At 42.7% G+C, this 25,771-nt stretch overlaps 1 protein-coding gene across 1 annotated transcript; it reads left to right on the forward strand.

Moving 5' to 3' along the window:
• The first annotated feature begins 14,184 nt into the window (after window positions 1–14,184).
• Window positions 14,185–25,272, forward strand: LOC134460117 (galactosylgalactosylxylosylprotein 3-beta-glucuronosyltransferase 2-like). The gene is made up of 5 exons (XM_063212581.1): window positions 14,185–14,883; window positions 16,774–16,963; window positions 20,046–20,187; window positions 24,079–24,224; window positions 24,988–25,272. Exons 1-5 carry the CDS (start codon window positions 14,576–14,578, stop codon window positions 25,063–25,065), a joined length of 864 nt encoding a protein of 287 aa, XP_063068651.1. The 5' UTR covers window positions 14,185–14,575; the 3' UTR covers window positions 25,066–25,272.
• Window positions 25,273–25,771: the final 499 nt, after the last annotated feature.

The raw sequence follows: 25,771 nt of genomic DNA on the forward strand, positions 1-25,771 counted from the left end.
CTACAGGTCCGTATCTTTCGTTTATTGAACCCCAACATTAACAATTGACATGTATGGGTTGTTTTCCCCCATAAATGGGCGTAACGCACATGGAAAACGTCACGCCGTTCATGAGTATACAATTGCCGTACTCCCTTGCGCATGGTCAGTGGGGGCAGGGGGTGTTCACTCACGGAACTTGCTACTAGCCACAACTGGCTAACCCTAACTACGGGACAGTGCAAAATGAATGGGTGTCAATGGAGCTTTTTACCATTATAATTTTTGTGATTTTTTATATTTTTTTGTCCTGAAATATTAATATTAAGTTCGAAGCTAGAAATAATAAGACCCCATTTGAGTAGCGTTTCGATTATTTTGCGCCACTAGATTATTATATACTGGGTCACAAAGCTCAATTTTTATGGGGCCAAACCCATAAACATTAGCACGATGCTAGCGAGTACAGGTTGAAATCTTCTAACCTGCTGTAAAACTACACACCTGAACGATTTGTCAATACAGCCAATTGTTAAACAACAGTCATAGTGCTTACCAGGAATGTTTTGTTGATAATATTTGTGACTGGAAATGGCAGTAGCAATGTATTTAGCATGGGTTCCCCTTTCCATTCCATACATTTTCCCACATGAAGGACTGGCCTACGCTCGTTACTGCAGTATGCATGCAAAGCTAACTGGCTACAATGGGAACCAATGAGACTGATGCTGTGTTCCATTATTCACCCTCTGTACTGTGTACCTTGTTTGAGTGCAGTGAAGTACCCTTTCCACCCTCCACAATTCACGAGGCGAGTACATTCCGATTTCCATTCTGTCTGATACACTTAACGGAAATGACGGTTGGTCGCGTGACATCCGAGTTTACCAACCGCCAATATGCAATTCAACACGGAAGGCACTGTTCCTTATGCTAACACATTTTAAAGTTACCCCTGCCTCTAATACACATGGCGATTGTCTTTGGAATCAAAACTATGCTGTTATCACGGAGATTCAACCGTTTGACAGATCTGGCACTCAACTACGTCACAAACATGCCGGCCGTTGAGTGCGAAAAGTGTACAGTAACACCACACTTCGAAAAATGGCCGGTTTGGGGGCGTTATCCAGGTAATTTACAGTACACTTTACCGTCGCGATTAGAAATGGAACACCCTGCGTACCCAAACACAGTGCGGAAAGGGCGGTAAGTACGGGTAATGGAACACAGCATGAGCCTTCTCCCTGTGTTCTAATTTCTCTGGTGGGGGTGACACCATGATGGATAATTTGTGGCCAAATTAACGGCAGCTGTTGGTCAGCAGTAATTGCTGGGGGTAATTAAGGACTGCTGACAAACATTCACGCTGTCCTATGACCTGTTCCACACTCCGACCCTCGCGGAAGTGTCATTGCATGCTTCCCTGATGCTTCCAATACTGACCGTAGAAGAATACAATTTTCGTACTCCCCTCGCCATCATTTCGTACTATGCTGTTTTGACGTGAGAAAGCCCTCTTGTCTCAAGCCTCTTTGGTGGTGGCTTCTACAGCAATGGAATGTTGACACAATCCACTAACTGCATTCTATTATATATACACAGCACCTATGGCACCCTATAGCACCATCCACAATACATCCCCCCTCCCCCTCCAAACCTGTTCCATGGGTTGCTACTATAGCAATTGATTCAGTGAAAACATGCACCCAAAGATTAACCTGACTCTCGCACAGATGGATTGTCCCGAAGTGTAACGAAGATGCACGAAGCACTAGGGGTCTCGCGAGAGCCAGGCTACCCAAAGATAGGCCTATCAATCAACATCTGCACACTAATTGTGGATATACTGATCATTTGGGCTTCCTTGTGTAACCATCCACACAGCTATGGCAGATGAAAAGGCTAATAGGCAAATGCGGAAAAAAACTTGGATGACAGTGCACCAGGGTGACAATACAGTCATGATTCAAAAACAAACACAGTACCATGCTATGCATCATTTTCACAGAGGGAATGTCACCAAGTTCCCATAGGCTTCACATGTACAGAATGCATGATATCCACAGCATGCAAGAGGCACACAGGGCACACATCATCTGTCAAATGTAAATCAACAAGCAAAGGTCATAGGAACGACGTACCATAAAATAAGTTGCAAAATCACCTCAGGGCAGGTATGGGGGAAGTTACTGTATGTAGGCCTATTTCAGAAGACTGACTAATAAGGCCATGCACGAAGAGAAACCAGTTCCTGAAGAAAGACCGAAGACCGTTCTGAACCACTGTTTTGAACCTCACCCATGTAGATGAACTTGGCAAATGAGAGAAAGGAGTAGTACTTAATCCAATATAAAGACACGGTTTGTACTCTAATGGCTGATGACTTGAAAATTATGATGACTGCCATTTATACTGATTATCTGGGTAAATCAGTGAAATATGTCATTTGCATAATAATTTGGAATGCAGTGTATTCCGGGCTCAAATTGACCCAGAGGATAATAGATGTTAGTATCCTTGATAAACATCTTTTTTTCAAATGTTATAAATAACAATTTCATAATAACAAATAACAAATTCATATTTAGGGAGCAGGTGCAACTGAAACTGCTGGGAGATATTTAAAAGACTTTGTCATGACAGAAGTTTTGGTTTCTACTGATTTTGAAGACATTTTAGTGGCTGTGGTCAAATTTACCCCAAGGATCACGGATGTTACCCAAATCTGAGGGTAACAGGAGGGTTAAAAAGTACAAAGTATTCATAAAAGCTACTCAAGTACAATATTGAGTAAAAGTAATAAGTTACTTTTCCACCCCTGCGTGCTTCTCAACAAAGTAAACAATTGTTTAACTGAACAACATTTAAGGGAGATAAAATAACTCTCTAGGACATTTTATTATCCTCAAAATGATGCAGAATCCATTCTGTAGTAGCCTACAGTAGCTGTAGCCTCTCTTCGCAACTCCTGCTTTGTCTGCCTACCTACATGGTCGCTGGTGGCGCACGCCAAGTTACAAAAAATGTGGGGTGCACGAACTCGCGCCACGGCAGCTCGCGCCACGGCGTGTGACGTCATTTTGGGTCACGTGACGGCGCGCGCCATCGTCGCGAGTGAAGTATGAAGGAGGGTAGCGCCAGTCACGCCAAGTATGAATCCCCCTTTATGGCCCGTGTATACCAGGCGCTATCTACGCGACCCAGGTAGCTGGGGTGGTTGAAGAAGTTTCGCCATGAATTTGCTTTATTCGCTCTGGACGCTGCATTGACATGTTTGATTCAGCTAATCACATAACGGCTCTGTCTTGACAGCCTGGGACATTCGTCGATATGAACATTCCAATTGTTTTTTGCCGAACCGTGTCATAGCGAATTCGCTTAAGATTAGCTTGAGTTTAATCAAGAAGCTTCGCTGCTGGCGAATTCGCTCTGTTAGCTTTATTCGCCCTCCATCCATAGAGAAATAAAGACTTCCTTCACCCAGGTCGCGTTGTTCGCCCTTGATGTAGCCTACACGGGGCTTTAGGCTTCCTCAGTTAGTGAAAGCAAAATGAAAGCCCACCTGTGACGCAGCACTCCACAGGACACAAGTAAATTTCATTCATGCCTCACCCGTTCAAGGTGGCGGCGCCCCAAGGGAACAGTGCAGCGGGACGGTAGGCCTACCATGCTCAGGGTACCTCAGTTATAGAGGAGGATGGGGGAGCACTGGTTTTAATGGGCAGTCATGGGTAAGCAGTTAGGGTGTCAGACTTGTAGCCCAAAGGTTGCCGGTTTGACTCCCAACCTGCCAGGTTGGTGGGGGGAGTAATTAACCAGTGCTCTCCCCCATCCTCCTCCATGACTGAGGTACCCTGAGCATGGTACCGTCCCACCGCATTGCTCCCCAGGGGTGCCATTGGGGGCTGCCCCCTTGCACGGGTGAGGCATAAATGCAATTTCCTTGTGTGCAGTGTGCAGTGAACACTTGTGTGCTGTGGAGTGCCATGTCACAATGACAATGGTAGTTGGAGTTTCCCAGTTGGACTTTCCCAAGTTAAACTCACATGCAAGGCTTCATAGTGGTGCGTCACCTCGTCTGGCTGTGTTTCCCAGTTGATATAAACACTGCAGAGGCATGAGCGAATCACGAAAGCCTGTCTGTGTTGCGTCACATCGAAAGAAGGCGTTGCCCACATGGGTTTATGTCGACCCATTTTTCTAAAAACATGTTGAGTAATTTTTTTCTGCTTGTTTTCAAAACAAGCAACGCCTGGTGGCCCGAAACCTAGCTTAGCCTAGCTATCAGCTGGTTGCTACTCTCAGATACACACAGAGCACACAGCCAGTTTACATACAGCCTTCCCATCCTAATCGACCCATGCCTGCAGTTTGCCTAGGGGTCGCTGTCGAGAGCAAAGCCCTGAATGGAGCCTGCACACCTCCGTTGGCGCCCCTATAGTGCAGTACCACCCCGGGAAGTGGCAAGCAAAGAACGTCAATAACAAGAAGCGAAAGCCATTGGCCGCCATTTTGGGGTGAACATCGGTCGAAACATAGGGATTCCTGTATCTAGTGTATTCATAACCATGTTAGCTTCCGGGAATCGGTTGCTCAAAAAAAAAATGGCGGCTGGGGTGAAAATTGCTTGAAATACATAGAGATGAATGGGTGACATTTACGCAATTTCCAAGTAAAATACTTAGAAATATATATCTGAAACAACAGGAATCTCTTCAGTGACTGTGATTTATACCAAATCATGCATGTTTCTGTTGTGAAGTATGCTACAGAATTTGAAATTAATTTTAGAAAAGTACCATGATAAGTGAACGGGAAGTGGCAAAAGTGGGCAGAGTCTTCACCCCAGACATTTGTATAGAAGTCAATGGGAGAGAGCTAAACTACGACCCCTACAGACCGATTCCCATAAAACATGCTCATGAATCCCTTAGATACTGGAATCTCTATGGTCAAAATACACCAGAATGTATTGGAAATCTATTGGCAAGATAAATATGATTTCCAAGGTAAGAATAAATGTCTGTATCTATGGGAAATCCTTCATTTACGAACGTTTATACTATCTCGTGTTTTTTTTTCTGCACAATCACTGCAGAAGTTAGTTATCTACTTAGGTCAAAGTAGTCATATTATACGTGTATACTTAGCCTTATTACTACAACTATATTACTACTACTTAATGTAGCCTAGTGTATAGCCTATCAATATACACTCACCGGCCACTTCAATAGGAACACCTCTATAATGTTGAGTTGGACCCCCTTTTGCCTTCAGAACTGCCTGAACTGCCTGCAACAATACTCGGGTAGGCTGTGGCATTCCAACAAAGATAAATTGGTACTAATTGGCTCAAATTGTGCTAAGAAAATATCCTTATGCCATTATATCCCCAGCCTGAAACGTTGATGTAAGGCAGGGTTGACCCATGTTTTCATGCTGTTGACGCCAAATTCTGACCATTCCACCTGAGTGTTGCAGTAGATATGAAGACTCATCAGACCAGGCAACATTTCTCCAATCTTCTAGTCTCGTTTCTGGTGCACCTGTCCAAATTGTTGCCTCATTTTCCTGTTCTTAGCTGACAGGAGTGGCACCAAATGTGTTTTTCTGCTGCTATAGCCTATTTGCCTCAAGATTTGATGTGCTGAGTAATCAGGGATTCTCTTACCTCGGTTGTAATGAGTGGTCTTTTACTTAAATGTTGCCTTTGTATCAGCTCAAACCAGTCTGGCCATTTTCCTCTGACCCCTGCCATCAACAAGGCATTTTTGCCCACAGAATCGCTTTTTACTGCATTTTTTTTCTTTTTCGTACCATTCTTTGTAAACCCGAGAGACGGTTGTGTGTGGAAATCCCAGTAGATCAGTATTTTCTGAAATACTCAAATCAAGCCCTTTAGGATTGACAGCCATACCATGTTCAAAGTCATTTAAATAACCTTTATTCCCCATTATGATGCTCGGTTTGAAGAACTGCATCAGGTCAAGCACATCATGCACAAATGCATTGAGTTGCCACCATGTGATTGCCTGATCAGGAATTTGCCTCAATGTGCAGTTGTAACAGGTGTGGCCGGTGAGTGTACATGTTTGTCTTTGTATGAACAAATAACAATTATAAAACATAAAATAAATAATTATAGTTATAGTTACCTGATTGGCTTCATTTGATAATGTTTATGCCAATGAGTATGTCAAGGATAGATTATCTCCTGAAGGACTGTAAGGATATCCAATAAATTCTTGGAGACATCTTCTACTTTGTGGCTCTCTGAAGCATAGAAGTTGAATGGAGGGATGAATGGGGCGCAGTGTAATATGGCTGCCTGTTCAGCCCAGAATGGCGGACATGACTCAAAACACCCCCTATTGACTGTTTCCCATACAGCAACAGAGTTTCGGTCCTTGTTATAGACGTTCTTTGCGGTGAGTCCATAATCTTTAGAATCTCTCTGCAGAGCAGGAGGAGGGAGCCAATCAGAGACGGATATCCACGAGAAACCCGGAAAACCCTCTCGTTTGTCCACAAGCCACCTTGCTAGCTTGCAAAAACAGCTTGAAAGCAACCAGAACGTTTTTTTTTTAAACAGGACCAACGCGTAACGCATTCAATAACAATGGGGGACACAGCAGTATTAATGAAATAACGACGAGAGGACATATTTAAATGCTGTACGCATTTTGGTTAGGCTACATCTGTGTTCCTTGGGGTCAATTTGACCCCACATTGTTTTAGGTGTATAAAACATAAATGGAACATCCATATTTTTCAAATATTTGTTCTAGTCTGTTTAGAAAATGTGAAATACATGAAAATAAGCGATTTAACTATGTTTGTTTGTTTTTTTTGTTTTTTTTAAAGAACATTTTGCTCTATTTAGGGCCCTGAACACTAACAGTTTTAATGATGAGGGCAAAGGCCAAAACTAATTAAAGGTGCACTGTGCAGGAAATGGTCAAAAAAGGTACTGCAACTATGCTGCTCATTGAAACTGGGCTGCCTATTGCCAAATTTGATCTTTACATGAAAGTTTACTAGGTAATAAACAAATATTTTCTAGTATGGTCCAGGTAGAGTCATTTTTGCAGCAAAAAAATGGCCATTTTGGGAAATTCAAAATGGCGGACCATGGAGAAGATCCCCTTTTCATGTATGAAAAGTGTGATTTTTCCAGTCATAATGAATACTTAGAATTTGATGGTGGTGGTAAGTATTCATGAAAAAGGTAACATTAGTGAATGGGTAGCATGAATTCTGGAAATAAACAACTAAAAATCTCACACAGTGTCCCTTTAAAGGCAAACTTTTGGGCAGTGGTGGCTACTACAGCAATGGCATGTTGACACAATCCACCAATTATATACATTATATATAGCACCTATGGCACCCTAAAACACCATCCACAATACCAACACCCCCTCCCCCCACCCCCAACCCTGATTCAGTGAAAGCATGCACCCCAAGGTAGGCCTATCAAAATTTGCGCACATTTGCATTTGGGGATTAACTGATGATTTGGGCTACCTCGTGTAGCCATCCCCACAACCAACTACGACAGATGAATAGGCTATTGTGACTCGCAAAAGAACACTTTGATGACAGTGCCCCGGGGTGACAAGACAGCACAGTAGTACAATACTGTCATTTCCAGTGAGGGAATGAGATCCACCTAGCATGCCACAGGCACGTCTCATCAACAAGCAGTTGTCACAGGAACAACATACCATCAAAAAAAGTTGCAAAAGCACCTGAGGCCAGGTATGTGGAGGAACGTACCGAATCATTGTGGAGGAACATACCGTATCATTAGTGCCATGTGTTCTGTGTATGCTATTCTGTAGTTGTAGTTAAGGGTTACTGTATGTATCTCAAGAGACTGACTAATAAGGCCATGCATGAAGAGAAACCAGTTCCTGAAGAAATAACTGATAGAAGAAAGACAAGATGGCTATGAACCACTGTTTTGAATCACACCCATGTAGATTAACTTGTCGAGGTGAGAATGCACCCTGTGTAGCAGATACATGATAGCATCCTCCACTTCTACACTCTCCTGATAAGCAAACTGCAGGGGATCCAGTGCATGACGAATTTGGGGCTTGAGTATGCACCCGTATGCACTAGCACCCGTTTGCATGTCTTCATTAAGTGAGAGGTGAGGGCAACGGGTCTGTTATCATTCAGTTCTTTGTGGTGTGACTTTCTGGGAACTGGAATGAGGCATGGTGTCTTCCACTGTGTGGGAACTTTTCCTTTCCTGTAGTTTTACCCATTTTTATCCGGTTGGTAGTTGTCAATGTCACGCCCTGTAGGCTATGATACTCAGTAGTGAAAGTAAGGGGTTGCCAGAGGGTGCATAGCACTGGTATAACTTATTCAGGGGGTGCGCAGCACCGGTAAGAAAAGGGTTACTGCTGACAAAAAAACCCACATTTGAGCGGGAAAAAAGTAAGTTGAAAACACATAAACACACATCACTCTGCCATTTGATTCAAGTGCCATACCATATGAAGAGAATATCTCAAAGTATACCCAATATACTCCTCCTGAAGTATAGTCCTGTAGTGCACACGTGCCGCCTATTTTATTTGCACTCTTTCTATTATTGGAATTGCCATTCAGTTACCCCCCCCCCCACACACACACACACACACACACACACACACACACACTCCCACACATTTTATTTCTTTAATTTATTTATTTAATTTTTTAAAACTATTATTTGGGGGGGGGATGTAGCACCATTAAGACATGGAAACTACTTTCACCACTGATGATACTGTACCTGTGGGTCTCATCAGCAAGGGCAACAACATGACACACTACAGGACAGAGCCGTGACCATGTGGCGCAGAGACCACAACCTGCTGCAGAACGCCACTAAGAGACCATAGAGAGGCTGGAGAGGCCACACCCAACATCTGGCCACTGACCAATGACAGCACTGCTGCGTAGAGAATGAGCAGCACAAAATTCAGCGGCCTTTACTGTAAATCTATTAGGTGTGTACCGGTATCAGGGCTTGACATTAACTTTTTCACCCACCGGTTTCCCCGAGCCACAGACTTAATATTGATTTTTTTCTTTATCATGACAGTGTACTGTACATAACATCTACATAGAAGTATAGCAAGCAAATAGAAACATGAGTTACTGAGCTTTTTCTTGAACTTAAATACAAACAATTGATACACAAGGGGCAAACAACAGAATATAGGCTACTATGATGCATATTTCATACCAAGGAATAAGCTGCCAGCCAAATTGGCTATAAGTGACGCTGAAAGTATTACTAGCCACAGCCAAGTTTTACCAGAATTTGGACGGTTGGCATGTGCCAGTGTCAAGTCCTTTCCGGTAACAGCTATGGGTTCAATTGCGTAATCGTAATCGTCAATCGTAATAACGCGCCTGCATATGATGAGCTCATGTGAGGTGAAACGACTAGAAGAGATGTTGTTGACTTTCTGTTGTGACTCCGTCTCTGATAGTAAGAGAATGCCTCTGTGGTGCAGGTGGTGATGAGAGCCATGGCCGTAACTACCATTGAGGACACAGAGGTCATGTCCTCTGTATTTTTTTCAGTAATGTAAAATGTATCTATGATGAAAATCGATATATGATCAACAATGATCAATTCAGTCTGTATACGCCACCCCCATTTATCCTCAAGGCAGTGATTAATGAAAACAAAAGAGTTTGACTGAAGTGTTTGAAGCATTGTAAATGTAGGCTACAGTACTGTATGCAGTACAGCACACAGTATTTGACCTCGGTATTTGAAAATGTCTGCACTCAGAAATAAAGGTACAGAACTTGTCCATGTGGCAGTACCCTCAAGGGGAGTACCATTGCATGGCACCTAAAAAAAGAGGTGACGTGATGCACATTGGTCGACATTGCAAGAAACTGACCTCTTTTTTGGGGTACCAATCAAGCGACACAATGGTACTCCCCTTGAAGGTACTGCCACAGTGACGAGTTCTGTTCCTTTATTTCTGAGAGTGTGATTACAGCCCTGATGAGAGCCACAGGTGATTTGACCCACAGGTGAGGCGTCATCCGCATACTTCACAAGGTGCCGATCAGGGTGGTTGTTTTCCAGGTGTGGTGTCATCCGCATACCTCACGAGGTTGAAATACATCACTCAGGCTGAGAGGAAGTCTCTGCAACGAATAATCAAGACTGCGGAGAGGATTATAGGCACAACACTTCCCTCCATGGACTCCATATACTGTATGTACAGCGCAGGGCTTGACATTAACTTTTTCACTCACTGGCCACTGTGGCTAGTGGTTTTCCAGAGTCACTGGCCATTCAGGTATTCTACTAGCCACTGATTTTCTATCGTTTTTTCCCCCTTTATCATAATATGTGAACGTCTAACCTCAGAAGATGAGGTGCTAAAGCAAGATGAGTGTATACCTTTTTCTACATGGAATTATATCAAGCAAATAGAAACTGAGTTACTGAGCTTTTTCTTGAACTTAAATACAAACAATTGATACACAATGGGCAAACAGCAGCATAAAGGCTATGATGTGTACGTTACCAAGGAATAAACTGCCAGCCAAATTGGCTAGTGACACTGAAAGTACTACTAGCCACAGCCAAGTTTTACCAGCATTTGGCCAGTTAGCTAGTGCCAGTGTCAAGCCCTGGTACAGCGCAACGAAGAGGAGAGAGAATCATTAAAGACCCACTCCATCCAGCTAACTCTCTGCTCAAACACAAGCGCTGCACTTACAAATGGCGACACAGTAGAGCGGACAGCATCCCCACCAAAAAAGCAAGGTTTATTAACAGCTTCTTCCCAGCAAAAGTGAGGCTGATGGCAAAAAAGAACTTTTGAACCACTTTTTTTAATCTTTTGATCACTTTGATTTTTTCATCACTTTTAAATGTATTTTGTCTTTTTCCTCTTTTCCTATTTATTATATTATATATATTATATATATATATTTATTGACACAGAGGGCCTGCACAAGAGTTCCTATGTGCTTGGACTACTAGTCTATGCACAAATGGCAAATAAAGGACTTTGAACTTTGATCTTTTTGAACTTTGAAGGTGCCGATCAGGGCTGGACTGGTGATCTGGCATACAGGGCATTTTCCTGGTGGGCCGACAGTCCTCAGGGCCGATACTGCTGTTGTTGTGGTTGTTTTCCTGGGGATTGGCCCACAATTTAGAGGGGGAGGCCCATCGGTAATATAGACAGTGTGTGTGTGTGTGTGTGTGTGTGTGTGTGTGTGTGTGTGTGTGTGTGTGTGTGTGTGTGTGTGTGTGTGTGTGTTCGGGGCTGGTCTATGCCAAAGTGCCCGGGCCATTTTTTGGTCCCCAGCCCAGCCCTGGTGGCGGTGCTGGTGCCTCTGCTGGCTGGTGATGCCGCATGCATAGAGCAGTGTTTCTCAACAGGGGTGCCGGGGCCCCCTGGGGTGTCGCAGGGCCCCCTCAGGGGTGCCGCGAAAACGTAGCTGATAAATAAATTGTCAATTTAGACAAATATGTATTATATTACATAAGTTAATGCTAGTCAGTGGAATCTTTCATCTGCCATTTACGCTCAATAAAGTAAGTATAGGTCGCCCCAGTCAGCTGCAACTTCGAACGTAGGTCGTGTGACATCTCCAAACGTGTTACTTTTCTACGCTTGTGTGGTATCGGATGTGATGCCATGTTACGGCTTGTTGGTTTGGGGTGCCTTGAAATTTTTCATGAATTGAAAGGGTGCCTCGCCTAAAAAAGGTTGAGAAACACTGGCATAGAGGACTGATGATGGAGTTACTCTTGATGGGAATCAGCAGATGTCAGGGGTGAAAGTAGCCAACACCCACAAAAACAAACAATAAATCAGCAAAATAAACATGAGCATTACAAATCTATAATCGCTGCATGACTGTTTCACTATTTGCATGACACTTGTATCAAATAATAGTGTGGTTGTATGTGTTTTCTAATGAGACAGCAGACCTTACTTTTTTCAAATTTGGAATTTTGAACAGTATTAAACCTATTCTCTTACCGGTACTGCGCACCAGCTGTAAATTTTATACTGGTGCTGCGCACCTGTGTGCACCCGTACTTTCCCCACTAGTCGCACAAGCAATAGGCCTACTTAACTAGAGTTTACATGGATTCTATTGTGATTGCCTTTTGTCTTCTTTAACCTTTCCATCTACCTTAATGTTATTCTCACAAACGTGTTGGTGCTTTCATGAATATTTACTAGTATGACCATAGTAAGTTTTGCAGCTAAAATGCTATGCCATGCCATGATGCGGTTATAGTTTGTGTTTACGCCACCATGCTAAGATTCTTGCGTTCTTGCTGCGTCCGGTGCGTCTACATGCATTCGAGCAAGTGTCCGTGGATTTGCAAGTGAGAAGCACAAATAGGCTAGAACTACGGAAAATGAAAGGGTTGAAATTGTGTTCCCCGGCCTTTAACCTTGATGATATTTGTTTTTTTTCAAACGCAAGCTCCAATAGAGCCATGTGTTAAATGTTAGGCCTACCTAAAGGCATTTTAATGTTCCAGTAACAAGAAAACCATTTCCGACATTTCCATCTTTTCATGTAAATATTTGAATACAGGTACTGTTATTTTCTGTTATTTTTTCCAAGTAAGGAATACTAGTGTTTTTTTTTTAAAACAGTATTATTTTTTATTGATTTTAACAAGAACATTGTAATGGAGTGACCATCAGTAGGTTTGTGGGTGTGTTCTGACTAGTATGCCAATGAGCCTGGCTCTTTGGTGTAGCGGTCAGAGCCCCAGATTACTACTCCAGAAGGTCTGGTTCAAGTCCCAGCTGGGCAACTCTACTCCCCTTCACTACAAATGGTGTCAGAGGTGGGATGGCTGCCGTGAGGCCATCAGAAGCGTACCCATTGTGTGTAAGCTGTAATTCCATGTGAGGGACTCCCAGGATTGGTGACCCCAGTGATGGGTGAAGCATTGATGATGGGGCACACAGGAGAAGCATGATGGGCTGTTGCGTGAGGGACAACACGAGTGTGTGAAGCGCACGGGTGCCCTTGCTGAAGGGGAAGGCAGTGTGATGGAGTGACCATCACTAGGGTTGTGGGTGTGTTCTGACTAACATGCCAATGAGCCTGGCTCCCTGGTGTAGCGGTCAGATCCCCAGTTTATTACTCCAGAAGGTCTGGGTTCAAGTCCCAGCTGGGCAACTCTACTCCCCTTCGCTACAAACATACAGAACAAGACTCGGTTCACACATACTTAAATAAACATACAGACAGAAAGTTGGCTCAGTATTCTTTGGATGACATCAAACAGAAGGAAAAGAAACAAACAAAAAACATTGATAGAGTAAGACAATAAAACTGGATGCAAGTCCTTTTTTGTAATTATTGTCACATGAATCCTCTGACCAGTATGGTTTCAATGTGTATGCCTAAGGACATAAACGGTTCCCAGATTCTGTGAAATATATTGTCCTTTTCATGCAGTTTGCATGTCAAATAGTCCAGTGATACATACTGTATTGTAACATTATGCCATTGTGTAAGATGTAAGATTTTTTGCTGGATGGCTTTCACTTTGTTACAGATACTTAAAGGTCTCACATTTTCCCACGCCTCGTCCCATTCATCATCTGTAATCTTGGGAGCGTGCCTATGTTCCCCGGGTCCTATGTTCCCCTGTCTTTGTATGGGACCAGGGAACTTAGGACCCTTTTCAGGAGTTTTCAAACTGTGCCCTTCCCAAAACCATCCCTACACTGAACCTGTCAGTAATGCAATGTTTCTACGTTTTTGATTTCTCCCATGCCTTTGTTTGAGTTGTGACATGTTTTGTGTAAGCCTATGCTTAATTTCATGTCAATGTGTGTCTTTTTTTGGAGGAGAAAGGTAGCGGGTAGGTATACTTGTTCACTTCAGAGGGGAAGGTACCGCACACTCTTTCTTGTCCATCATGCTGAATTTGATTTAACAAACGATTTGGCCAGTGAGGCCTTTCTCTTAAACTTAAGAATGGCCACACTGGCTGAAATGTTGCTTGTTTGTGTGAGGTATCTTCCCCTCTGAAATGTGTTGTCTTAATTGTTATGCCATCGGGCTGTTAGAACGCTCCACCTCGTCCATTATTTCCCTTGACATCGGGGCACCTCGTCGGCCGTTATTCCTTACTTAAACATTGTGTGCAGTAACTCTAGGGGGAAAAAAGAGAGAAGGAAAACAAAAAAGAGAGCTAACACCAAAGATACCAAACACACAAAAAAGAAAGAAAGAGAGAAAGAGAGAAAGAAAGACTTTCTTTACCTTGAGACAAAGCCTTATGGTCCAAATGTGTGCGGTTTTACTGCTATGTGAAGTTTGAAGTCGCTACAATATCCAACCTAATACCAAGGCTTTGAAGGCGTTTTTCCTCAATGTTGGAATAGTTACTGCTGCATGTTGCCTTTGCTTTCATTGCACGTTTCCAATAGCCCCAAGCAAAATCCCTACCTTGGCTCTTTTACATACCGACCCGACTCATCCTGTTTCTCTAGTCAGCAGAGGGTGACATGAAGATGACAGAGAAATACAACAAACTCACCCGTGTGAGTGAGATGCGTACATGAGATACACTGGCAGACAGCCGTTCTCCTCTCCTGGACCAGTCATCATGACACTCGGCAGGCTACTCCACTATGGCATCTACCTGGCATGGACCCTGCTGGCTGGGTTACTGGTCCACCTGTCCACTTGGGAGATGCCTCCGGACCTGCCTTTCGTTTATGTGATCACCCCGACTTACAGGAGGCCCACGCAGAAGGCAGACCTGACCCGCCTGGCCAACACCTTGGGCCAGGTGCCCAACCTTCACTGGATCGTTGTGGAGGACTCCGACAAACGCTCGCCAATGGTGGCTGGAGTCCTGTCCAGGTACTATCATTTTTTTCTATTGGTCTCCTTTTTTCCCCACACCGTAAAAATGGGGTGAGAATATTTCAGAGTGAAGATGTATGAATCTAGATAGATTTGACAACACTGTCAAAGAGTCAAATTGGAGTCAAACGTTCTGCAGGTGGCCAGTGCAATTTGAACTGTACAGCTCAATTAATTAATTGAGTAGAATTAACTATGAAAATGTTACACTGATCAAAGAGTAAAATTAACTGTTTTTGAGTGGAACCAAATATTATTTGAGGGACGTTAATGCCAGTTGTGTTTACACTTGCATTCCTACTATGTATTATCTATCTCTCACACCTTCATCTTAACATTTTCATGTTAAAAAAACATATTTTCTTTTTCTTTTCGATTTTTACTCTCATTTGCCATCATTAAAATCACCAGTGGTAATATAACTCTTGAGCAGGTGAAACAGATAAAATTTCATCACACTACAAAAGTGTGTTCATTTTGCTCTTTGGTAAATGTTTTCAGAGTTAATTTTACTCAAAATTGTGTAAATATGAAAAGCTGTGCCGTTAAAATACCACTGGCCACAGAAGGATCTTACACTGACTTGACTTTGAACTGTCACTCAGTTTTCTAAAACCTACCTACCTCCTGTAGATGTATACAAGTACACTGAAATATTGAAACCCCAAATAGTGACACCCCACTGTTACTGTGTGCAACTGTAAAGTTTATTGCATTATAAAAATACTAAATTGTGTATATAGTGTACTTACTGTATATAGTATGTGACTGTTGGTGTGGTTGTATGGCTTATTGTTTGAGTATGTGATTATGCTGTCTGAGAGTATTTGTGTTGGCATGCACACACCCACAAATATTTTACTTTCGTGACTATCTACTAGACACATGTTTGAGCTGCCCTAGCCCCAGGCCAGACTCTTGACGTGTGTGTGTGTGTGTGTGTGTGTGTGTGTGTGTGTGTGTGTGTGTGTGTGTGTGTGTGTGTGTGTACTCTGCTTAAAAAAAACTGAACTAACCCTTCTTTGCATCTGCACTTGTTGTTCTGTATATTTCCTGTGCACTTTGTATTTGCTAGTGATGTTGGCTATGATTATGTACTCTTTTGAAAGTCGCTTTGGTTATAAAGCGTCCGCCTAATGCAATGTAATGTAATGTGTGCATGAGTGAGTGTGTGAGAGTAATTATGTGCTTAACGTATGGGCTTATAGCTTATGGTGACTGACAGTATTTGTGCGTGAGTGTGCATATGGCGCTTGATGTCCTATGTTTGTCCTTGTGTACTTGTATTGTGTATTGAGGTTTTTTTTTTCCTTTTACTTTTTCTTCATGTTGGCTGTAACAACTTATGATGGTGGTGATAGCAAATTTCCCTTTGGGGACAATCTAAAATCTATCTATCTATATTTATCTCTATTTTTTACAGTGTAGATTTACAGTAACCTATATTCGTACACTGAAATATTGAAACCCCAAATATTGACACACCACTGTTACTGTGAATGCAAGTGTTAAATTAACACAGTAAAATGTACAGTGTGTTATAAAAAATACTAAACTTGCTAGGCCTCGCCTTGCGTTGCCAGGTGCAGGTTACCGACCACCCACATGAACGTGCTCATACCGGTGGGTGGAGCGAGTAATTAACCAGTGCTCTCCCCCATCCTCCTCTCTGACTGAGGTACCCTGAGCATGGCACCGTCCCGCCGCACTGCTCCCTAGGGGCGCCATTGGGGGCTGCCCCCTTGCATGGGTGAGGCATCAATGCAATTTTGTTGTGTGCAGTGTGCAGTGAACACTTGTGTGCTGTGGAGTGCTGTGTCACAATGACAATGGGAGTTGGAGTTCCCCAATTGGGACTTTTTTCACTTTCTTGCCTTGCGTTGCCAGGTGCAGGGCACCGAGCACCCACATGAACGTACCCATGCCATCGTACTGCAAGCCGCACTGTGTGGCCCGGGGCACGGAGCAGAGGAACATGGGCCTGGATTGGCTGAGGAAGAACAGAGGCCCAGTGGACTCTGGCGTAGTGTACTTTGGAGACGACGACAACGCATACGACCTGGAGGTTTTCGAAGAGGTCTGTAGTATTTTCTTTTAAAGTATTCTTTAAGGGCATTTTTGCCTTTATTTCGATAGGATAGTATGAGAGGACACTAGAGGATGACATTTTTCAGGAATTCCCGTGGGTCCCGCGGGTCCTGCGGGATTCCCGCGGGATGGGAGTCAAAATTTTAAAGATGAAAGGGAACGGGCAGGAGCGGGATTAAAGATGAATGGGAGCGGGCAGGAGCGGGAATAAAAATGAATGAGAGCAGGAATGCTCGCTCATTTTTTCATTAAAAAAGCCTATGAAATGGTAGTGGGATTGATTTTGAGTGAGAGTGGGCAGGATTGGGAGACATTCTTTTCAGGACGGGATGGGATGGGATTTGTTTCTTTTACTCCACTCCAGGACGGGACGGGATGGGATTTTTTTTCTGGGACCAGGATGGGACGGGAGTGAAAATCCACTCCCGTGTCATGCTCTAGAGGACACAGGAAGTGAGTGGGAGAGAGATCGGTGGGAGGATCGGCAAATTACTTGAGCCGGAATCGAATCTGTGTCGCTGGTGTAGGAACCCAGTGCCCAGCCGTTAGGCCCAGTGTTGCCAGATGTGTCTGTTCAAATCCCGCCCAAAAGGTTCTCAAAAACCGCCAAAATGTGCTAAATTCCGCCCAATTTCAGCAAATTGCATTGATTTTCCACGGCAGAGCCGTCGGCACTTTATTTTGCCCTCTAGAGCAGGGGTGTCAAACTCATTTTGGTCCGGGGGCCGCATACAACCCATGTGATCTCAAGCAGGACGCACTAGTAACATCATGGCAAAAAAACCAACAACCTTGAACCAGAGGGTTAGTTGTCAGTATAGTAGGTCCAAAAGTCTATTGAATATGTAAGCAATACTGATAGTCCTATGCAGAAATCATTTGATCGATTTCATAATTTCCATGTCCTACTCAACTTGCCATGTGTCAATTTAGTATTTCCTATATGTAATTTCCTGTATTTTAACCCTGTGAAACCTGAACCATGAAAGCAATGAGAGAAAATTCTATTTTTTTGGAATTTGCTTCAATATTGGTCCCTTATAAGAAATGTAAAAAAAAAATTCAAAATGTTGTTAAGGTCACTGAGATATTTAATGCATCATATATGATGCATCAGGCTTTAAATGAATGAAAATTCCAATTTCATGACCATTGAAAAATTACTTTTAATGCATTTACAACTTTTTTTTAATTTAAAAAAGTTGTCAGACAATTTAATTTGAGGATTATCTTTAAATATTTAGTGAGATCCTGCCATTTTTTTAAGACTATCCTTGTTTAAGCAGGACCATATTTTACATTTCCCACAGCCTGGTTGGGTAATTTTTTAAAATCTATGTAAAAACATAGCTGATCGAATGCTTAACAACCTATTTATGAGTGTAATATAGATCATTATTCATTTTTGATGTGTAATTTGAACATATGGGTCCATTACTACAATTGGACCATTTCTCCATTCACTTTAATGCATTTTTTACGAGATCATAATTTCAACATTTTGCATTACATTTTCAAAATTGCAAGTAAAACCTGTTTCTTCAGGCAATATTTTTGTCTTGAAGTAAAACAACTTGTGTGTTTTGTTAAACGATCGTCGTGGTATGCTTTGTAAGTTTCCCTATGGAGCAAATGCATTGATGGCTGACTTCCTGCCACCGCCGGATGGTGCTTATATGTTTCATCAGTTTTAGCACGATCTCTCTGCAACACGGTGTAAAAATATAAACTCTTCCTTGATTAATTGCACAATGCAAGTGTTCAAATTAAAGGATGTAGAGTTATATTTCGGAAATTTGTACACAAACCTTTTGCAATTTGACGATATCTCAGCGTCGGTCAGGGAAACCGCTTCTACTCCATTTTTGCATTTTTCGCCGAGCTGTGATCAACTTGTTGTTGACCGCTGCTCTCTTGTGGCGGTTTCCGTGTACTGCAGGACGTCTGGAAATGACACGCAGGATGTTTTTGAGATGGATTTTTTTTTTGTGTCAGTGTGGAGAGGGCTTTGAATTTGATGCATCATATATGATGCGTCCGGCGCGATAGGGTTAATTTATTTTTCAGCTCAAAATGGAACCTGTACTTTTACTTATAATCAAGGGGTGGTTGGCAAACCTATACAAAACTGATTTTTTTTGTTTAAAAATGATCAACATTTGGTAGGCCTATACGCATCAAATGCTAGTCATGGTACAAATTCGCCATTTATAATAGATAAGTGTGACATGCACTTAACTGCATATACGAGAGAGAGAGGGAGGTGTGGATCATTGGGTTTATGTCATGCAGGTTTCGATTGTCCTTTGTTACCCCTGGTGGCGGATTTGCGAAAAAGTAAAACAAATAAAATAAATAAAAAGTTATTTATTTATTTCATTTTATTTACCCTTTGGCGGGCCGTATGTTTGACACCCCTGCTCTAGATATATCAGTGGTTCCCAGTGGTGAAAGAATGAAAGGGGGTAGGCCAGCGAAAAAGTAAGACCCCGAATCCTTTTCAAGCCGGTCGTTTTGGCGTTCGAACCGCGCCTCTATCTCGAACGCTGCGACGATTCAAGGCCAGCCTACGAATGAATGGCGAATCCCACAAGCCGAGGTGATAGCGAATAATTAGTATACTCCGGCCTCTGCTTGCCCGCAATCATACTAAACAACTCATTAACCAATACAACGTAATGACTACATGGACAGAAACCTTCAGGAAAACTGCTCAAATGAAAGATTCTTGCAAAAAAAACTGCAATAAAAGTCCAGCTACTTACAAAAGAAACATTTTGCATGTGTTAAAATAGTGTGTCATATGGGGCACCTAAGTCACGGCCTGTACTTCCTGGTTCATGGGGCAAAAAGTTGCAAAAAATGAAAGGAAGAGAACGAAGCGAGTCGTGGTGGATTTGTAGTGCATAAGTGGAGGTCCAAGGTTTGGACTGGTGTCGAAAAACCACTCATTTCAAGCCCAGTTATTAATTATTTTTTGACTCCCTCTGCCCCATGAACCAGGAAGTAGAGGGTGTGACTTAGGTGGCCCATATGAACAAGAAAAGTGTTTTTTCCTTGTTTGTGTGCAGATACGTTCCACCAAGCGAGTGTCGGTGTTCCCGGTGGGCCTCATTGCAGGCCGCTGGTACGAAAGGCCGAAGGTCCGTGATGGGAGAGTAGTGGGCTGGTACACAGGCTATGGTGGACGGAAATTCTGCATTGACATGGCAGGCAAGTAACCCAAATATTTATGACACTGGCCTCGTTTACATGATACATTTCATTCAGAATGAGCTCAATTTAGTAGAGTAGAGTAGAGTAGAGTAGAGAAACTTTATTGATCCCCAGGGGGAAATTCAGGTGTCAAGTAGGTAAATAAATAAACACACAGACACAGACGCCAAGAATTGAATAATGAATAAAGCTTAAAGGGACACTGTGAGATTTTTAGTTGTTTACTTCCAGAATTCATGCTACTTATTCACTAATGTTACCTTTTTCATGAATACTTACCACCACCATCAAATTCAAAATATTCATTATGACTGGAAAAATTGCACTTTTCATACATGAAAAGGGGGATCTTCTCCATGTTCCGCCATTTTGAATTTCCAGAAATAGCCATTTTTAGCTGCAAAAATGACTGTACTTGGGCCATACTAGAAAAGATTAGTTTATTACTTACTAAACTTTCATGAAAAGATAAAAATTGGCAATAGGCAACCCAGTTTCAATGAGCAGCATAGTTGTAGTACCTTTTTTGACCATTTCCTGCACAGTGTCCCTTTAATTCCACTTTGAAAACATCACGCAAAGACAATTCGGAATTACAATGTAAACTCGACACAATTTAGTTTTTATAGTAAAATAATATGTAAGGGATAGCGAGGTGACCGGATATACAAAATTAATGGCGAGGCGGCGGCTTCGAACTTTGGCGACACGCGCAGGAATTATCTGCCTACGCAACTGAATCCTCTTTTCTGATTGGCTGATGGGGTTGCAACTAATTCCCTATAACCTGTCAGGCGTCAAACGTGCGACTAAAGCTGGGCTTACACTGTGCGACTTTTGCCCCGATTTTGCCCCGATTTGGCACTCGCACGACTTTTTGAGAGTCGGACCGATTTCTTGCTCAATCGCAGGTCAATCGTGAGTCTCGCATCGTGCAGTGTGCATGGGGTAACGACAAGCGATTTCGCCTCACAATCGTGCAATCGCAAGAAAATCAAAACGGTTTGAAATTCTGGTCGTGGCTCGTGCGTAAATCGCACAGTTAAAGCAGTGCTACGACCCGAATTGACACTTCACATGCACAAATGAATAGGGCCGTGCGATTCGCTGTTGAGCGCGACCTCATCTCCACCTCAGGTGCGCATGTTCCCTCCTCTGCAGACCGGGGAAACATGCCTGTCGCGTCGTACGGTGGAAGCATTTCGCTCGCATCCGACTGTCGGCTCGTGTAGTGTGAGGACGTGAGTCGTGAGTTGTGAACTTTTAAACAGTGAAATTCCATCGTGCAGTGTGAGCAGAAGCTTAAAGTGGTAGTTCGCTATTTTAGACATTAAGCCTTGTTTGTGTGACTTCTGGGGTGAAGTAGAGATGTTCTCATCACAATTTTGACATTTGGTGCTGAACGGAGCATTTGGGTATTCAAGACTGCAGCCCCCCCACCTTTACATTGACTCCAATGAAGCACTCAAGCAATCGATCATAAAATGGCATTACACTTTCGTTTGCAGAGACATGAAACTCACCGAGTGGTCAGAGGTGGGCAGCGATACGTTGGCTCGAAAATCACCGCGAAATACGCTTCCAGAGAAGATATATTCATTATTGTCCGTCTTCATTGATTGTATTGGGTTGACTAGTATTACTCCGCGCGACCGGAAATGGGGGTGCGTTTGTTTACGTTACTATCTATGGTTTGTATGCAAGCTGTAGTTTTTGTAGCCAGTCCCGCTCAAAGATAGCCGTTCTACCTCGCTCCTTGATGTCTACATAAACAACACACTATCGCTACCTACTGGCTGGATGTCTACTGCTATTCAACGGCGTCTGGGGAAAAATAGGTCCGCCAAATGCTAAACAACAGTTAGAAGGCATATTTCGCTGCAATTTTCGGGTCAATTTATCGCTGTCTACCACTGACCACACGGTGAGTTCCATGTCTTCTCAAACAAAAGTTTAATGCCATTTTATAATCGATTGCTTGAGTGCTCTATTGGAGTCAATGTAAAGGTGGGGGGGCTGCAGTCTTGGATACCCAAATGCTCCGTTCAGCACCAAATGTCAAAATTGTGATGAGAACATCTCTACTTCACCCCAGAAGTCACACAAACAGGGCTTAATGTCTAAAATAGCGAACTACCACTTTAAGACCCACGAGTGAAAATATCGCACAGTGTATGCCCGGCTTAAGTTAGGCGAACTGCCGTTACTAATTCTAAACTGCAGGTTGCTATGGCCAAAAGCCAGTCGTTAGTTCTATCGCATTTGTTTATCAAGTCAAGAGTCAGTCGTTAATTCTATCGCATTTGGTTGTCAAGCCAAGAGCCAGTCGTCAGTTCTATCGCATTTGGTTGTTAAGTCAGTCGCCCTAAAAGTTCTACTACATGATGCATCCGATGAGGCGCACCTGATGACGTGCACACTAAATTATTCTGAAGTTGGCATAATTCATAGGTTACAAATTTACAGATAGCAATAGATGACAAAAATAGCCTGTACCGAAATTCTAAGCACCTGCCTCGCCATTAATTGTATCGAAACGAGTCACCTCGTCATCTGCTCCACTCCCATGGTTTTTAAAATGTAGCCTAGGCTATTTACCGTTGCCTTCCCTTTGTTATTGATCCGAAAACATCCCTTTTTTACAATTAGGCTACTCTCCTCTTTTGGGAAGGAACACGAGTTATTAAAAATGTCCCTAGCGTGGGGAATCTCTCTCTCTCTCTCTCTCTCTCTCTCTCTCTCTTTCTCTCTCTCTCTTACGCACAAAGTTCAATGACAGGTAGGCCTAGCCTGTGATGATCAGCAGGTGGAAATAGACGTGACATGTGTCGCTTTAGCATGTAGAAATGCTTCGCAAGTTTTTGTTTTTAAACTCCCATCCCGCTGTGGTATAGCCTACGGCCAAAGGAAAATTAAATAATCACAGCGTCGGCAGGCTACCAAACGAAGATTCTAGGCGCGTCAAGTTGGACGCCGGCACAGCAACATTCTATCTTGATAGAACATGGTTCCTACAACTTTACAGACAATAATAGATTTAAAAAGTACCCTACTATAACGGCAGATAAGCGGGATAACGGCCTTCGATGTCGACCAGTTATAGAAATTAATGGCTGCGCGCGTCGCCAAAGTTCGAAGCCGCCACCTCGCCATTAATTTCGTACAACCGGTCACCTCGTCGGCCAGTAAAATGGTCGAAATGTAGCCTAGTAAACTAGCCCCACCCGCCAGTGGCCAAAATAATTTTTGCCTGTGAATGGGTCTAGCCTCGATCAATGCCCCAATGCCCTGAATCTGGCAAATCACAACACAGGAGAATTGTTTTGATTTGTTTTGAATCTTTGGATGCAAAGCAGATAGGGTTTTGAGGGAGTGACAAAGCGTTGGCCAATAGGCACAGACACAGTTTGAAAAACAAGGGGTTGTTTCCATCAACAATCTTCCTGTGTCATTCATCGGGGCCAGACTAAATTAATCTCACATTTAGTCTGGTTTATCAGCCTAGTCGAAATGCCCAGTTCACAGAATACAGACCAGAGGCTTAATATATATATATATTTTTATTTTACTATAAAAACTAAATTGTCCATTAAAAGCAGCACCAGGCTGCAAGAGGAAGGCTTTATGTCCAGTGGTCCTAATTGTCTGTATAACCTAATTATGAAAATAGTGAAAGGCACAGCAAACAAAGTGAGTAAAAATAATCCACACATTTCACATGCAAAAGAATTCAACACACCAACCCCACATGAAAAGTAGCCCCATTAATTCTCCACCCGAAGACTTTCCCTCCCTTGGTTTAGTTAGGCCTGACACTTCCACTATGAATTTACTTTACTTTTAATTTACTTTTAATTTACTTTTGGCACCTCTGCTGCTCTCCCATAGGCTTTGCGGTCAATCTGCACGTACTCCTGGCCAAGCCCAATGCTCGATTCGTCATGAAGGGGGTCGGGGGAGTGCAGGAAACTGACTTCCTCAGTTTGCTGACCAAGGTGGAGGACCTGGAGCCATTAGCAAACAACTGCACAAGGGTGAGCCTGACGGACCAGCAACCCAGCTGTGTACTTCTCAAAACCATAGTTGCTAACTAAGGAAGATCCTATATATACTGTATAGCACCGATACGATGGCAAATGGCCTATTCAAAAATGCATCAATGTGAATCACATTGGAATGAAGTGAAATCGAGCTATTTATCTTAAAGGGTTTTCATGCCACTTTCAGCCATGTAAGTGAACTCAGACCTGTGACTTTGTGTGAAAACCTTATATGTTTCTCGCCTATCTCGTGTCTATCTTGCTCACAAGATTCTGGCCTGGTTGATTTAAAAACTACCCTACCCTAACGGCAGATAGGCGGGATAACGGCCTTTGAGGTCGACCGGTTCCAAGGAGGTAATGGGTTGGCTGCACATGTCGCCGGAGTTTTGAGCCGCCGCCTCGCCATTAACTATGTGGAACCGTTCACCATGTCAGCCGTTGTCCCTTGCATATACTCCAGGATAGGTAATATAACAGCTAGAATAACTTGAACAGTCACATTGACAATTTTCAATGATCAGTAGCTGATCAAGGATAATACTTGAAGAGTTTAACAAAAGACCTTGGTATGATGTGGGAAAGTGTCTTACATCTTTTTATTAGGCCTACATAGCCTAGTTGAAACTTGAACTGGAAACTATAAACTATCTTGAACAGATGGTCTTACACAAAGAGCAATTTGAACGATCTTTGTGCAGTTGGGTAGTCTTTCAAGCCGGAGCACTTACAGTCTGTTTTTGTTTTCATCCCACAGGTTTTGGTTTGGCACACACGCACACAACCAGCCTACGTAGGTAAACATGTAAAAGATGAAACATCCATCGAGGCGTGAGGACGTCACTCATTTGCAGTATTTTAATAATTCCAAGGCACAAATCCTATCAGTAAAATACAAGGTATCTCAACTACTGTTCCTTTTTAAGTCTTGAAATATTTATTCTCAAGCCTTTCATGATGCAATGCCCTTATGACTTAGTATGCTTTACTCATTTTCCTATATTTTTCATTTAATTTTATGAGATATTTTTAGTTTCACCTGAAAAAAGTTGTCACTTGTCACTTCTATTCTGTATGTCATATGAATTGTGTAAATAAATAAATAAAATTGTGTATATGTAAATATTGAGCCTACACCATTTCATTCAAAGGAGGACTGAGTCATGTAGCCCTCCAGGATTCTGTGCCCATGTCAAAAATAGTGACTATGTTGTCTATGTCACAGTTCACGTTAGATCTCTCTCTGTCTCTCTCTCGCTCACACGCACACACAGTGGTACAAGAAGCAACAAATATGCACACAACAAATGAGCAAATTAAAAAAGTCAGTATGGAAGGAATTCATAGACAATACATTACACCCTAGGCTATAGGCCTACACCCTACACCCAAACCTGTTCCATGGAAGCTACAGCACTAGCCTATGGGCAATTCCAGCGTTATGGGTGAGACATTTGGACTCAAAATGACAACTGACTCAGCTAGTTTTTATTCTTTCCCAGTAGGCCTATTACAAGTAGTGTTTGAACGTTTTAAAGACC

This window comes from Engraulis encrasicolus, chromosome 12 (genome assembly GCF_034702125.1).
Source record: "Engraulis encrasicolus isolate BLACKSEA-1 chromosome 12, IST_EnEncr_1.0, whole genome shotgun sequence".
In the NCBI taxonomy this organism is placed as follows: Eukaryota; Metazoa; Chordata; class Actinopteri; order Clupeiformes; family Engraulidae; genus Engraulis; species Engraulis encrasicolus.

Bases quoted from the DNA above. Each gene is read 5' to 3' on its own strand.
- LOC134460117 (XM_063212581.1), top strand. From the start codon at position 14,576: ATGAGATACACTGGCAGACAGCCGTTCTCCTCTCCTGGACCAGTCATC. The intron at 16,964-20,045 runs GTCTGTAGTATT...GTTTGTGTGCAG, and splicing joins ACCTGGAGGTTTTCGAAGAG to ATACGTTCCACCAAGCGAGT. The intron at 20,188-24,078 runs GCAAGTAACCCA...GCTCTCCCATAG, and splicing joins ATTCTGCATTGACATGGCAG to GCTTTGCGGTCAATCTGCAC.